A 16,351-nucleotide genomic window follows, 5' to 3' on the forward strand; every position below is an offset into this window, starting at 1 on the left:
CATCATGCACACTTATGCTGTTATGAGCAGGCCCTCGTTGGACCCTTACACACATTATACATTATAGAATCGTTTCTAACATGAAAGAATTGGCCCTCTACAGATGTCAGCTCCCTGTGCACCTTTTCTTAAATGCACACAATTTGCACCAATAGCAGAAAATGGGAGACTTCGTCCTTTTACAAGCCACGTCCCCTTAATGCCAAAGATAAATACCAATAAAATGTTTGCTGCAGTCATTAGGCCTCTACACACTTCATGTGCACTGGGATGATTGCCAATGGGCTGACAGACAGTGGTTGGACTCCTACATCCATCCCAGAGACCATTACCAACAAATTACTCTATGCTGGTCTTAACCCCTAATCACAGTGCCCATTACTATCTTCCTATCATAATCTGACCTCTAGCTCATATTGACTCCTCAATGAGTAGTAGGAGTAGTTGACTTTCTTATTTTACTTTGTATACTGTATAAAAACCTCTCCATTATCTGTTTAATGAGATATAAAAAGATGTTTCATCATCACCTTCAGCTAATGTTCTATCAGCAGGGAATTTCAATATATTTAAATTAGAGTTTCCTCATTAGCTTAGGAAAGAAAGTGAGAATTAGATTCGGACTAACTATACAGTATATATATAACGTGGAGAGAAAAAACTCTTCTCAACGCACTTCCAGAAGAAAGTGAAATAATGGTTTGGAAGGTTCATAAAATATTTATAGTAGTATCTCCCATGGCTTTAGCAGAGGACATTGGTGCAATGCAATTTGCTGAGTTTGTGGGTCTCGAATGTTCTAGATGGGAACCCTATCATCTACTACTTATATTACTTCTATTACCAAGCATTGAAAGTAAGGCTTCCTACTTCTACTTTTACTGGATTACCTCTAGTATATGTAATGATGGAAGTTCCTTCTCAATCTTCTGATTCTTAATTCTCTATATTTGGATAGTTGGGGGTCGCCAGAAAGGAAAAGCTTCAATCTGTCACCATATATGAAAGTGGACTCTGATGTCATAACAATGGCAAGAGTACACTGGCCATATGGCACCCCTATTCCTATGGCATGTGGCACAGGAGTATAGACACCCTTGGGTAGGGTTTACATTCTGCTTGTGTTTGGCAAAGAGAGAGAAGCCTTTATTCAATTGATGGTGTCCTTTTAATGCATTCTGCTCATAAAAGTTAAGGCAGAATAAACTAAATTATAATGAGAATAATAATTATAATAATGATCACAATAACAGTACTAATAACAATGATGATGATTATTGTTATTATTAAGTTCATTTGTTCATATTTATTTAGTTCATTCTATCATATAATAATACCTATACTATTATTATTATTTATTACTTTATTACTATAATACGAATATAAAATCAAAAATAATACATGTATATTATTATATATGTATAATAATAATAATAATAATAAACTGTACAGCAAAACAATAAATTAGCAGAACCAACATTATGATAACAAAAAAAAGAAATACTGTGAGTACAGGTATGGGATCCGTTATCCAGAACAGGGCCGGAACTAGGGGTAGGCAGAAGAGGCACCTAGGGCACAACAATAGGGGGGCACTAGGCAGGTACCTTTTAAATTGTCTTCTGCCTACGCCTATTCCGTTCAGTACAGGGCTGAATATATGCACCATGACAAGTGAGGATCAAGAGCTGCGGCTGAGGAGGGAGAAGCTAGGACCCAGGATGGACGGCTGAGTGAGGAGCAAGTGCTGATGGCTGAGGAGGGAGAGCGAGGTGTGACGTCAGCCTCGGAGGATGGGTGACTAAAAATTCCTCTGGCTTAGGACAGCGCATGCAGGACAACGATTTCCCCTGACCATGTCCTAAAATGCATTCTGTACTGTCAATCCCACCACTGCCCCTGATCCTACCAGCTCCATATAAAGTTGCGCGCATGAGCAGGGGGGGGGAACTAGAACAGGGTGGCCTGCCAGCCAGGTTGCCTAGGGCACCCAGCCGGCTTGGCCCAGCCCTGATCCAGAAACCTGTTATCCAGAAAGATGAGAATTACGGAAATGCCATCTTTCATTTGCCATCTCCATTTAATGCAAAAAAAGGTTATTAAAAAAGGTTCCCTTTTTCTCTGTAATAATAAAACAGTAGATTGTACTTGATCTCAACTAAAATATAATTAATCCTTATTGGAATCAAAAACCAGCCTATTGGATTTATTTAATGTTTTCTAAAAGACTTAAGATATGAAGATCCTAATTAAGGAAAGATCCGTAAAGCCCCAGGTCTTGAGCATTCTGGATAACTGGTCACATACCCGTACAAAATACACTAAAAATATATACAGAGTACAGTTACAATAAAGATCAAATAACTTAGTGTCAAGGAAACAAGAGGATGGCAGTCCCTGCCCCATAAAGCTTACAGTCTAACCAGAATAATACTGCCCAGAATTGGACAACGTGTTATCTACAAAGACCCCAAGATCCTTCTCATTTAAGGAAACTCCCAACACACTGCCATTTAGTGTATAACTTGCATTTATATTATTTTTGCCAAAAGTGCATAAACTCCATTTATCAACATTGAACCTCATTTTCCAGTTTGCTGCCCAGTAGTGATGGGCGAATTTTTACGCCAGGCGCGAATTCGCGGCGAAATTCCGAGTCTCGCCACTGGCAAATAAATTAGCGAAATTGCCGCGTAAATTGTCGCTTTCGCAAATTTTAGCCGTTTCGCAAATTTTTTCGCAAAGCTAAATGGGAGAAATTCGCCCATCACTACTGCCCAGTTTCCCAACTTTGACAGATCACTCTGCAAAGTAGCAGCATCCTGCATGGAACCTATAGTTCTGCACATCAACTGTTAATACAAATTAATTCTGTTACAACAGCGCCACCTGCTGGTCAGTTTCCCACCAGTCTGACCAGCAAGTAGTCAAGGAAGTTTTCAGGAGAGGAAAGAGGCTGATGTTCTTCTGCTTAGGAAAGATGTGAGAAAGGTTTCTAATTGTATTCCTAAGCAGAAGAACATCAGATCAGCCTAATAATAAGAAGAATATATTATTCTGAATGGATAACATACTGTGTTTCTTCCCATTCTTTTCCACTATAAAAAGTGAAAATGAAGTTGGCTCCATAGTTTGCATGGTTAGCCAAGGAAGTGCTAATTTATCTGTCTCACCTGTATGATTACAAGCATGCCTATCCCAATAAATCCCATTTTCACCGGGAGAAGGAAACCCATGTTTGGAGATATTCTTCAGGGGAAAGAATCTTCTTTTCACGCTGAGCACTTTGTCATCTAAATGCCTAGACCAATTCACCATGCATCGCGCCAGCCCAGGCCGCTGGTTACGCCGGACAGGTGATGGAGCTCAGAGAATCAATCATCGTATTTATTCTAATTGTATTGTAATAGTCCCTTAGGAGCTCAGTTCAAATGAGCCTGACATTATTAAAATTTTATTGCACAGTTTTCATAGCTGAATGAATATTTAAAGAGTATGTCCCGGTCTAAAGTTATGATGATGAAGAAATTAATGGAATGTCTTGTTTAATGCATCGGTACATGTTGATGCAAAAGGGGAATTAAAATAAAGGGGGGATAAAAGAAGAGTGAAGTGTTTTGGAACAATTAGAGGTAAAAGCTGCACTTGGCAACATATTCATCTTGAAGTCTAAGGCATGGGAGCTGCTTCTTGGAGAGATTGTGAGGAAGGGGGTGGTCAGGTTTCACATAGACAGACATTTGAAGAGTTTAAGCAAAATGAATGGTCCTGCTGAATGGGGCTGGTATGGTTTTATGGAATCTCTTCACAAGAAAGAGGCTGTTAAACTGAGCTGCCCCTACTACAGGAACATAACCATGCTAGCACTATTTTGTGGCATCTTTCCAAAGATAATATAAGTAATCTTGGGGTTTCCTGCTAACGATAAGCTTGGAATATTCAATTACTGCTTGGTTTCAGTGATGTATCTAGTTCAAGTCCCACTTGAAGGTCCATCCTTTGCACAGGAACTCTTTGAAGGTCCATCCTTTGGAAATGAGCTCTTTGAAAGTCCATTCTTTGGACAGGAGCCTCTTTGAAGGTCCATCCTTTGGACAGGAGCCCATTTGAAGGTTCATACTTTGGACAGGAGCTCTTTGAAGGTTCATCTTTTGGACAGGAGCTCTTTAAAGGACCATCTTTTGGACAGAGGCTCTCTGAAGGTCCATCCTTTGGACAGGATCCTCTTTAAAGGTCCATCCTTTGGACTTTGAGCCCCCTGTAGCTCATGAAATGAGTACAAATATGAATACGTAGATATCAGTGTCTCAGTCATTAAAATATTGTTTCAAGTATATAGGATAGCAAATCTCCCCAAATCTCAGTCTATCTAACCTTCAAGATGGACTTTCACATCCCACTAGAATAGAAAATGTCCATTCTACTCAATTCTCACTATAACTTCCCCCCTATTAGCCCAAATCCTACTGTTTTGGAATACCTGTTATATGTGAAGGGAATCTCACAGTGACAGGAAGGACCCCTGATCATTCACCCCTACATAGAAATGCTCCATGATCCCTGTTCCTGATCCCCCCACATTTACATCTAGTAGTGGTGTGGATTGTAAATGGATGGGTGGCCCATGGGTCTATGACTGTGGACCAAGGACTTTATTTCTTTAAGTGCTGGGACTCTAACATTAGAGGTTGACATTGGAAGGATATAAAGAATGCTCTACTAACAAAAACAGAGGAAGATGAACTTGTACTGATATAGGAATTAACAGAAAAAAACAATGGTGCCTTTATGGAAACTAGAGAAAAGCAAAAAGAAAATGCATATTGCGTGTACAAACATATTTCCTAGCCGAGGGTCCCTTCTCAAGGCTGGAGGCTCTTATCAGACCTAAAACTTTCCCATGAAACAGTGGATGAACATGTATTAAAATAAAGACAGAACCAGAACCAGAATGAGTTGTTTCCACACAGCTGAACTGTTGATGAACTCTCAGTAACCAATCATACAGTGTAATTAGTTGGGCAGTGGATAACATTGATAAAGGATTATGGGACGGAGGAATGACTGAAAGCACCTAGCAGCCGTGTGAGATTTATTCAGAGAGAGGCCTAGTAAACAACCTGTATTTGCATTGGGGACAGACTCCTTGCTTGAAGTTCTCAATAAATTAATGAGAAGAGCAAGTACTTAAATATCCTAGCCAAATGGTTTGTAGTTGAACCCCTCAGTCATATCTGTATATCCACATCCACTGGATAAGGAACATAGTGTAAAGTCGATCGAGGGAATCAATACTTGGATGGATCTTGAAGCTTCATGTTGTGAAATATGGAAAACACCCCTCTGCAACAACCTTTGGGCAGCCGCACTTATTCACAGGAGAGAGGAATGAGGGCTTTGAGTAATGATTTGTAGAGGTCAGAACCTCAGAGCTACATAATATTTCCATATACCTCTTCATGACTAATTGCTAGCTCACTGTTCCTTAGTCAATATACTTTGTATGATATATATATGATATACAGCTAAGCCAAGAAGCACAACAGCCATATTGCATGAGCCCTTCTTTTCAGATCCTCAATGATATCAGGTATAGTAGGGAGAGATGGTGTCTATAGTAACAGTGGATAATAGTCTCTGGGAAGGGAGTGTGACTGTGGGATAGCAGGTATAGTAGGGAGAGATGGTGTTCTATAGTAAACAGTCATAATAGTCTCTGGGAAGGGAGTGCTGAACTGTGGGATAGCAGGATAGTAGGGGAGGAGATGGTGTCTATCTAAGTAACATGTGGATAAGTCTCTGGGAAGGGGAGTGTTGACTGTGGATAAGCAGGTATAGTAGGGAGAGATGGTGCCTATAGTAACAGTGGATAAGAGTCTCATGGGAAAGGGAGGTGGACTGTGGGATAAGCACGTATAGTAGGCAGAGATGTGTCATATAGTAACAGTGGATAATAGTCTTCTGGGAAGGGAGTGTGACTGTGGATAGCAGGTATAGTAGGGAGAGATGGTGTCTATAGTAACAGTTGGATATAGTCTCTGGGAAGGGAGAAGTGCCTGTAGGGTATAGCAGGGTATGTAGCGGGAGAGATGGTGCCTATAGTAACAGTGGGATAATAGTCTCTGGGAAGGGAGTGTGACTGTGCCGATAGCAGGTATAGCCGTAGGGAGAGTACTGATACCTATAGTAACCAGGGATACTAGGTCCTCGTGGGAAGGGCAGTGTGACTTGTGGGATAGCAGGTATTAGTAGCGGAGAGATGGAGCCCTATAGGTAAACAGGTTGATAATAGTCTCCTGGGAAGGGATGTGTACTGTGGATAGGCAGGTACATAGTGGGAAGATGGTGGTTCTATAGTAACATGGGATAATAGTCTCTGGGAAGTGGAGTGTGACCTGTTGGGAATAGCAGGTATAGTAAGGGAGAGATGGTGTCTATAGTAACAGTGGTATAAATACTCCTCTGGGAAGGGAGTGTGACTGTGGGATCAGCAAGGTATAGTAGGGAGAGATGGTGTCTATAGTAAGCAGTGGTGGATAATAGTCTCTGGGACAGGGAGTGTGACTGGTGGAGACTAGGCAGGTATAGTTAGGGAATGGAGATGTGACTGTGGGATAGCAGGTATAGTAGGGAGAGATGTGTCTATAGTAACAGTGGATAATAGTCTCTGGGAAGGGAGTGTGACTGTGGGATAGCAGGTATAGTAGGGAGAGATGGTGTCTATAGTAACAGTGGATAATAGTCTCTGGGAAGGGAGTGTGACTGTGGGATAGCAGGTATAGTAGGGAGAGATGGTGTCTATAGTAACAGTGGATAATAGTCTCTGGGAAGGGAGTGTGACTGTGGGATAGCAGGTATAGTAGGGAGAGATGGTGTCTATAGTAACAGTGGATAATAGTCTCTGGGAAGGGAGTGTGACTGTGGGATAGCAGGTATAGTAGGGAGAGATGTGTCTATAGTAACAGTGGATAATAGTCTCTGGGAAGGGAGTGTGACTGTGGGATAGCAGGTATAGTAGGGAGAGATGTGTCTATAGTAACAGTGGATAATAGTCTCTGGGAAGGGAGTGTGACTGTGGGATAGCAGGTATAGTAGGGAGAGATGGTGTCTATAGTAACAGTGGATAATAGTCTCTGGGGAAGGGAGTTGTGACTGTGGGATAGCAGGTATAGTAGGAGAGATGGTGTCTATAGTAACAGTGGATAATAGTCTCTGGGAAGGAGTGTGACTGTGGGATAGCAGGTATAGTAGGGAGAGATGGTGATCTATAGTAACAGTGGGTTAAATAGTCTCTGTGGAAGGGAGTGTGACTGTGGGATAGCAGTATAGTAGGGAGAGATGGTGTCTATAGTAACAGTGGAATAATAGTCTCTGGGAAGGGAGTGTGACTGTGGGATAGCAGGTATAGTTAGGGGAGAGATGTGTCTATAGTAACAGTGGATAATAGTCTCTGGGAAGGGAGTGTGACTGTGGGATAGCAGGTATAGTAGGGAGAGATGTGTCTATAGTAACAGGGATAATAGTCTCTGGGAAGGGAGTGTGACTGTGGGATAGCAGGTATAGTAGGGAGAGATGGTTGTCTATAGTAACAGTGGATAATAGTCTCTGGGAAGGGAGTGTTGACTGTGGGATAGCAGGTTATAGAGGCAGAGATGGTGCTATAGTAACAGTGGATAAATAGTCTCTGGGAAGGGAGTGTGACTGTGGGATAGCAGGTATAGTAGGGAGAGATGGTGTCTATAGTAACAGTGGATAATAGTCTCTGGGAAGGGAGTGTGACTGTGGGATAGCAGGTATAGTAGGGAGAGATGGTGTCTATAGTAACAGTGGATAATAGTCTCTGGGAAGGGAGTGTGACTGTGGGATAGCAGGTATAGTAGGGAGAGATGGTGTCTATAGTAACAGTGGATAATAGTCTCTGGGAAGGGAGTGTGACTGTGGGATAGCAGGTATAGTAGGGAGAGATGGTGTCTATAGTAACAGTGGATAATAGTCTCTGGGAAGGGAGTGTGACTGTGGGATAGCAGGTATAGTAGGGAGAGATGGTGCCTATAGTAACAGTGGATAATAGTCTCTGGGAAGGGAGTGTGACTGTGGGATAGCAGGTATAGTAGGGAGAGATGTGTCTATAGTAACAGTGGATAATAGTCTCTGGGAAGGGAGTGTGACTGTGGGATAGCAGGTATAGTAGGGAGAGATGGTGCCTATAGTAACAGTGGATAATAGTCTCTGGGAAGGGAGCTGTGGACTGTGGGATAGCAGGTATCAGTAGGGAGAGATGTGTCTATAGTAACAGTGGATAATAGTCTCTGGGAAGGGAGTGTGACTGTGGGATAGCAGGTATAGTAGGGAGAGATGTGTCTATAGTAACAGTGGATAATAGTCTCTGGGAAGGGAGTGTGACTGTGGATAGCAGGTATAGTAGGGAGAGATGGTGTCCTATAGTAACAGTGGATAATAGTCTCTGGGAAGGGAGTGTGACTGTGGGATAGCAGGTATAGTAGGGAGAGATGGTGTCTATAGTAACAGTGGATAATAGTCTCTGGGAAGGGAGTGTGACTGTGGGATAGCAGGTTTATAGTAGGGAGAGATGGTGGTCTACTGAGTAACAGTGGATAATAGTCTCTGGGAAGGGAGGTGACTGTGGGATAGCAGGTATAGTAGGGAGAGATGGTGCTATAGTAACAGTGGGATAATAGTCTCTGGGAAGGGAGTGTGACTGGTGGATAGCAGGTTAGTAGTGGAGAGATGGTGTCTATAGTAACAGTGGATAATAGTCTCTGGGAAGGGAGTGTGACTGTGGGATAGCAGGTATAGTAGGGAGAGATGATGGTTGTTCTATTAGTAATAGTGGATAATAGTCTCTGGGAAGGGGAGAGTGACTGTGGATAGCAGTATAGTTAGTGGAGAGATGGTGAGTAACGTTGATAGAATAAGTGTGAATAGCAGTGCAAGTGGATATAGTCTGTGTCAGGAAGGAGTAGTGTTCGGATAGGACCTCTATGTAACAGTGATTAATAGTCTCTGGGAAGGGAGTGTGACTATAGCAGGTATAGTAGGGAGAGATGGTCCTGTCGCTTATATGTACACGTGGAGGTTACTAGTCTCTGGGAAGGGACTGGACGGGGGATACAGGTATTATAGCGGAGAGATGGTCATGTCTTTAGTAACAGTGTTAAGAATAGTCTCTGGGAAGGGAGTGTGTGACTTGGGGATTAAGCAGGTATAGTAGGAGAGATGTGTCGTATAGTAACAGTGGATAATAGTCCGGGAAGTGGAGTGTGACTGTGGAGATAGCAGGTTATAGTAGGGGAGGAGATGGGTCTATAGTAACAGTGGATAATTGTCTCTGGAAGGAGTGGGAGACTGTGGGATAGCAGTTATAATAGGGAGAGATTGGTGTCGTATAGCTAATAGTGGATAATGTCTCTGGGAAGAGAGTGACTGTGGGGATAGCAGGTATAGTAGGGAGAGATGGTTGCCTATAGTAACAGTGGGATAATAGTCTCTGGGAAGGGAGTGTGACTGGCGATAGCAGGTATAGTAGGGAGAGTGATACCTAGTCAGTAACAGTGGATAATAGTCTCTGGAAGGGAGTGTGACTGTGGGATAGCAGGTATTAGTAGGGGAGAGATGGTGTCTATAGTAACAGTGGATAATAGTCTCTGGGAAGGGAGTGTGACTGTGGGATAGCAGGTATAGTAGGGAGAGATGGAGCCTATAGTAACAGTGGATAATAGTCTCTGGGAAGGGAGTGTGACTGTGGGATAGCAGGTATAGTAGGGAGAGATGGTGTCTATAGTAACAGTGGGATATAAGTCTCTGGGAAGGTATAGCAGTAATTGTAATGCTTTGTACCATTATTACCCTACCTGCAACCCATCAGTTGTAGTTGTTGTTAAACTACTATTCCCAGCACCATCCGATAGCTAACGATAGCGAGAAATAGCTCAAAGTTTGTCAGTTGCTATAATCGGCCACTGCAAAGGCTGATCTTTTCTCATAGCCTCATCTTACCTAAAGAAAGCCAGTTTAATAGTATATGATAATAGGTTAAATTAAGGGAATCTTGATGTCTGTACAAATTAGAGGCCACTCTCTCTCTGACACAGGCCAAGCATCACCTACTTCAGTGTCAAATCACCGTCAGATCTGAAAATGCTAAGCAGGGGATACTAATTACTACCTGTTCGCCGCTCAAGCAGATAATTAGTGTATTTTATGAGTAGATGATTTTGATTTTCATTAAGACTAGTGGACTGTATTAAAATACCATTTGTCAAGTAGATCAGTTAATAGGATTATTAAATGGTATGTATTACATGAATTGTAACCTTAGCAGCCTCCACCGGAAACCGTATACAATATTTAATTCTCTTCCAAGTCCATGCATTATATTCAGTATTTTACAGATACATAACATGGCTTTAATCCCAAAAAATGTTGTATTGATACAGTTATATGAAGTCTACCAGAGAACCACACTTGCTATAACTATTGCCTCGTCTGAGGTTCTCCTTGTAGTGACCAATCATTATGAGCTGCATAGAAATTATTTTTTTCTAAATTTATTATACTCATCAGAACTATTTGTAGCTGAGATTATACTTTGGGGGACAACACTTGCTCATTTGAAGGCTATTATTAGCTTGAGTCCAATAGAACATGAATGTCCACATGGATAGACCATGCTGTCCATCATGTATTAGTCATAGCCTTCCCAAAGTTCATTGAGTTACTGTAGCTAAGCTTTAGCAGTAGTGTAAACTAATATATTGTGTAGGCCAGACAAGCGGTAGTGTTTAAAAGACCAACCTGTAGTGTATACTAAACCAACCTATAGTGTAAATCATCCTGTAGTGTAGTTTTGACCAATCTATAGTGTAAACCATCCTGTAGTGTAGTTTTGACCAATCTATAGTGTATTTAAGACCAACCTGTGTGGTAGTCTTGACCGACCACTAGTATAGTCTAGAAAACCCTGTATTGTACGCTAAACCAGTCTGTAGTGTAGTATAGGCCATTGTGTAGTGTAGTCTAAACCAACCTTTAGTGTTGTTTAATCAATCTGTAGTGTAGTGTATAAACCAACTTGCAGTGTAGTCTAGACCAATATGTAGTTTAGTCTAGAATAACCTGTATTGCAGTCTAGATGAACCTGTAGTGTAGTCTAGACCAACATGTAGTCTAGGTTAGACCAATGTGTAGTATAGTTTTACACCAAATGGTTGTGTATGTTGAAGCAATCAACCTGTAATGTAGACTAGACCACCCTGTAATGTAGATTGGGCCAAGCTATATTGTAGTGTAGACCAACCTGTAGTGTAGTCTAGACTACCCTGTAGTCTAGGTTAGAGCAATCTGTTGTGTTATGTAGACCAATCTGCTGTGTATGTTAAACCAAGCTGTAGTATAGAATAGACCACCCTGTAATGTAAATTAGACCACCCTCTAGTGTACATTGGGCCACCCTATAGTGTAGTCTAGACCAATCTCAAGTGTAGGTTAGGCCAACCTCTTGTGAAGGCTAAACTGACCTCTAATCACAGCATTGCAGTCATTTAACAGGTCATAAGGATGTTTGGCAAATACATTGCTAGAATGTCCATAGGATGATACCAATCTGAAGGCAATCAGTGCATCATGGTGTCCTCAAAAACTCTCGACCATCCTGTAGCCATTTAGAATAGTCACAAAGTGGGAAACAATTAGACCAACCTGTAGCCAGTCCGAGCATTAGAACATTGGGTGGACAGTGATAATTCTAGTCATGACGATGTGTGTAAAAAACGATAGTGCCATCATTTATCTTTCCGGCAAATCGCCCATGCTGTGTGGAGTGACTATGGGTTATTTAACTTACTTAATATTTACCAAATTGGAGTTGTAATAAAAATGATGAAATATTGGCTCAGAATATTTTAATGCCAGAAACCAAGCGGCGCATAAGTTTAAGAATAATAACTTTCATTTCAGATCATTATAGCAATTCGTTTTGCAGGGAAATGAAACAAAAAAAGATACTTCATTATTTCCCAGGTAACAAAAAGATTTGCTTCTGAAATGTGAGAGAGATCAGCTCATGTGAGTAAGAGCTGGAAGCAATCAATCCACTTTCCATGACGGATTACCTATCGTTATTCATTTCACCCCTTTAAATTTGAACATATCTTATTAGCTGTTTAATTGCATGATGCAGACTATACTGGTTTCTGTGTTTGGCGTGACATAAAATGTTACTGTTGTCATCTTGTTCTAATGTCTTTATCTTACCATAGTGACCAGTTTTGTCAAGAACTCTCCATTTAGCCCTGATTTCTCTAGATTGCCCTTCTGCCCTAGTTTTGAACAGTCTCCAGCTAACCCATCTTGGCCCACTGTCTCAATCTTGTCCCACTGTCTCAGTCTTGTTGAGAAGTCACCATCTAGCCTTGATTTCTCTAGATTGCCTTACTGCCCTAGTTTTGAACAGTCTCCATTTAGCCATCCTGGCCTTCTTCTACTGTCTTAATCTTCTTCAACTGTCTTTATCTTGCCCTACTGTCTCCATCGTGCCCTACATTCTTCATCTTGTCCTACTGTCTCCATCTTGTCCTACTGTCCCAGTCTTGTTGAGAAGTCAACATCTAGCCCTGATTTCTCTAGATTGCCTTACTGCCCTAGTTTTGAACAGTCTCCATTTAGCCATCTTGGCCTACTGTCTTAATCTTCTTCAACTGTCTCCATCTTTCCCTATTTAGCCTATCTTGTTCTACTGTCTCCTTCTTGCCAAACTGTCCAGTCTTGTTCAGAAGTCACCATCTAGCCCTGATTTCTCTAGATTGCCTTACTGCCCTAGTCTTAAACAGTTTCCATCTAGCCATCCTGGCCTACTTCTACTCTCTTAATCTTCTTCATCAACTGACTCTGTCTTGTCTTACTGTCTCCATCATGCCCTACACTCTTCACCTTGTCCTACTGTCTCCATCTTGCCCTACATTCTTCCTCTTGTCCTACTGTCACCATCTTGAATAACAGTCACCCTCCTGCTTTACTGCCTCCATATCTGTCATCTAGAACTTTGTGGACAACCATTATGTGTGGGAACCAAGGCATTTCCCTTTTTTGATTTTCCTTATAAATTAGCCTTCATCCAATTTGGAACTGTACTCCATTACATCTGTTTGAACCATTTCATGGATTAATGTGGCTTCTGCTCTCTCCAAACAAGACCATTCTTTGTTCTTGCCCTGCCCAAAACTGTAGATATGTGACTTTTGGTTACAGACCCCCATTATTACAGTACACAGAGAGGCCTACAGAAAGTTAGGAACATTAACATAAACAAATGTTTATGTTGGACCTTCACCTTTTCTTCTTTCTAAGTTTCAAATCTTGTGTTTTTCGTGAAATCGTTAGAAGGTTTATGGCCAAGTAACAAATGAATGGACAGAAAAGTGTTATTTCTGAGTGTGTTTGTAGATAACAATGCGGCTTGTGAATAAATTTAAACTGACCTTTGCACCTGCCCAGTGCAGGTATAATAGATAGACATCTGATGGTTGAAGACCTTGTGATGGGGTTAAGATGTCCATATTCAAATATGGATCTAATTATTTACCCTACGCTTGCCTGCAATTCCAAGGTTATTTTGCCTATGCTCAAAGAATAGAATAGATAGAGAATAATTGCCATTGGGTTAATCTTATGGCTTTGAACATTTTCTGTCAGTTTATTTTTAACCAAGGATCAGATCTGTCAGCAAGATGCAGAAAACAGAATGTGTGTGGGAAACTGTTTATACGGCCTTATACTGCCAATATCTGCCATCTTGTACATTTACATGTTTGTTATCTGCAGTTTGGGTTGGGTGTACGGTCAGTCTGTAGCCCAAGTATTTATCCTTATGGATACCATGATTCCTGTGCAGTTTCCCATGCATGAAAATTCCCTTGAAGAGCCCTAAGAGTGTATTAGATTCTATATGGCTACACAAAGACGTTCTTCTCCTTGTAGATAAGGCTCCTGCTTTATAGAAATAATAGGGTTGACTTTTTCCCAGGGCCATACTGGTACAAAAGACGACCCTGCTAAAGCTGTCTCTATTAGAACGATGGCCACTGGCTCCTTTAACTCCTGCCGGAACATATCAGGTTGGCCTGGAAACATGTAACAGAAATGGCAGCCAATTACGAGAAAGAACTTTCACTAACTGCCTCGTTTTAAAGCAGCTCAATTAATTGCTCCAGCAGTTCGTCTCATTAGCACATCCCAGTCAGTAATGTCCATAGAACGCTTATTATTAGAGCTACTTCAGACCTAGCACCTCACTCTCCTGCTCTAGATGTTCCGCGCAGAGGGAAAATTGGCTTAATGAGATGTCGGGATTAATCCTGAGCCTCCTTATTGCAGAATATCAACAGAGTATTTCCATCCAGTGACTTGGTGTATTTGTGTGTTCCATGTACAGCCAGGGTCTGTGATGGACAAAACCTTGGTGTAGCTCCCACACAGGACCATCCTGAATTGTGGAACATGCACTAATAAAATGTGATTATTTAAATGACTTTTGAAGGGAGGAATGGGGACCATGTACAGGCAACAGTTGCCTTGTTATTGCCTATACCTCAGTTACTGAGGCTCATTTACCAATTCCACAGTGGGCAGTGCTGGAGCCCAAAGGGTTGTACCACCAACACTTGTGCCTATGGGGATGATTGATGCACCTTGCACCTTGTGCAGCATTGTGAAGCTTAAAGGACTGACATATTCAGCTACCGACATGCTCCGCAATATTTGGTTTGTTTCTAAGCTTAAAGGAGAAGGAAAGGTAGCTTTATCAGAAAGGTCTAAATAAATACACCAGTAACCCCTCAAAGTAATGTTGCTCTGAGTCCTCTGTCAAAAGAAACAGCACATTTCTTTCCTTCTATTGTGTACTCATGGGCTTCTGTATCAGACTAACTGTTTTCAGCTTAAACCTCCAGGGCTAGGGCTTGAGCATGCTCAGTTTGCTCCTCTCTCCCTCCTCCCCTCCCTGCTGTAATCTGAGCTCAGAGCGATGACAGAGCAGGGAGAGACTCAGGCAGGAAGTGATGTCACACCAAGCTAATATGGCAGCTGCTTTCCTAAACAAACAGAGAGAGAGGTTCCAGAGCTGTTTACTGAAGTATGTTAAAGCATTCTGCAGAATAAATATAATTTTAGAGATTGCACTTTTGTGGCTAATCTTGGCAATAAACATCTTTGACAGCTTTCCTTCTCCTTTAAAGGTGCCTTTATTGTTAAGACCAAGGCAAAGCACCTTGTCATCCTAGCACTCCCTAGCATGCAAATCTAGTGAATGCCCATTCGCCGTTCCATCATGTGAACATCATTTTTAGAATGCAAAGAGCGACTCCTCTTGCCAAAAGAATTGTCTTAAAATCTTCCTTTATTATTCGCACTAGTCTGTGGTGCCAAGAGCCAAGTTGAGCTTCTGCCCAGCAGAGGAGTGCAGCGAGGCTCCTAATTAAATCCCCCCAAAAAAGACAGGCCTGTTGTTGTTTTATCCAGACCCCCACATGATATGGAAGCCTTAAGCAGTAGATGAGCAGATCAAGCCCATTGAGATGTCTCTGCATTAAACCTCCAGCTGCCAAACCCCTCTAACTGGCTTTTTGTGTTTCTTCTTGTTTTCCAGATGAACAGACCAATCCAGGTGAAGCCGGCGGACAGCGAGAGCCGAGGAGGTAGTTGTCTATATTGCCCCAAGCTCTAACGCTAAGTACAATGATTGCTTTTTGGATTGTGCCATGCAGCGAGCGGATCAATTAGCAGCATAATCACTGGCAGCAACTCCCCCCTCTGCAGCAAAGGCTTTTGTTTTCTTCAATCTCTTCCCTTCTTTTATTCCTTTCCTTCATCTCCCCCCCCCCACATTCAATTATTATTAGATTTCAGAAGGCAGTAGGTGCCAATAATTGCCTTGGAAACCAATAGCGGCTCGTTAAGAAGCTGAGTGTCAGATGCTGATTTTTGAGAAAGTTAAAAATGAACCCAAACTTCTCTTTCTCTCTCCCCACCCCAACTACTTGCGGATTTCGGCAGGGAGAATAGTGAACGTTAACCGTCTCACTGCCATGTGCACTTAAACAAACCTTTGCTGCAGAGGGGCCAGCCAACCCCATGTCATTAGGGAGATAACAAACCTGGACTTTTATTTCATGATGATAAAATCTCAGTTGTACCCGGAGTGGATTATTATCTCCCAAGTGACACGGGGTCAGTTGTCTTCCCCAGAATTAAATTTATTTAATTTAATTTAATGCCTTCCACCATGTAGATTTCATCCAAATGAAAGATTAAAAGAGAAGTGATGCACTTTAAGTGT

At 41.8% G+C, this 16,351-nt stretch overlaps 1 protein-coding gene across 13 annotated transcripts in view; it reads left to right on the plus strand.

Moving 5' to 3' along the window:
• The window catches only part of LOC108705540 (CUGBP Elav-like family member 4), a 614,898-nt gene that overhangs the window by 387,267 nt on the left and 211,280 nt on the right, over positions 1-16,351 (plus strand). For all 13 annotated transcript variants that reach the window (XM_041580672.1, XM_041580670.1, XM_041580671.1 and 10 more), the window contains exon 3: positions 15,662-15,710. In XM_041580672.1, coding sequence (XP_041436606.1) covers positions 15,662-15,710 — 49 coding nt within the window. The remainder of the gene's footprint in view (positions 1-15,661; positions 15,711-16,351) is intronic.

This window comes from Xenopus laevis, chromosome 1S (genome assembly GCF_017654675.1).
Source record: "Xenopus laevis strain J_2021 chromosome 1S, Xenopus_laevis_v10.1, whole genome shotgun sequence".
Lineage (NCBI taxonomy): Eukaryota > Metazoa > Chordata > Amphibia > Anura > Pipidae > Xenopus > Xenopus laevis.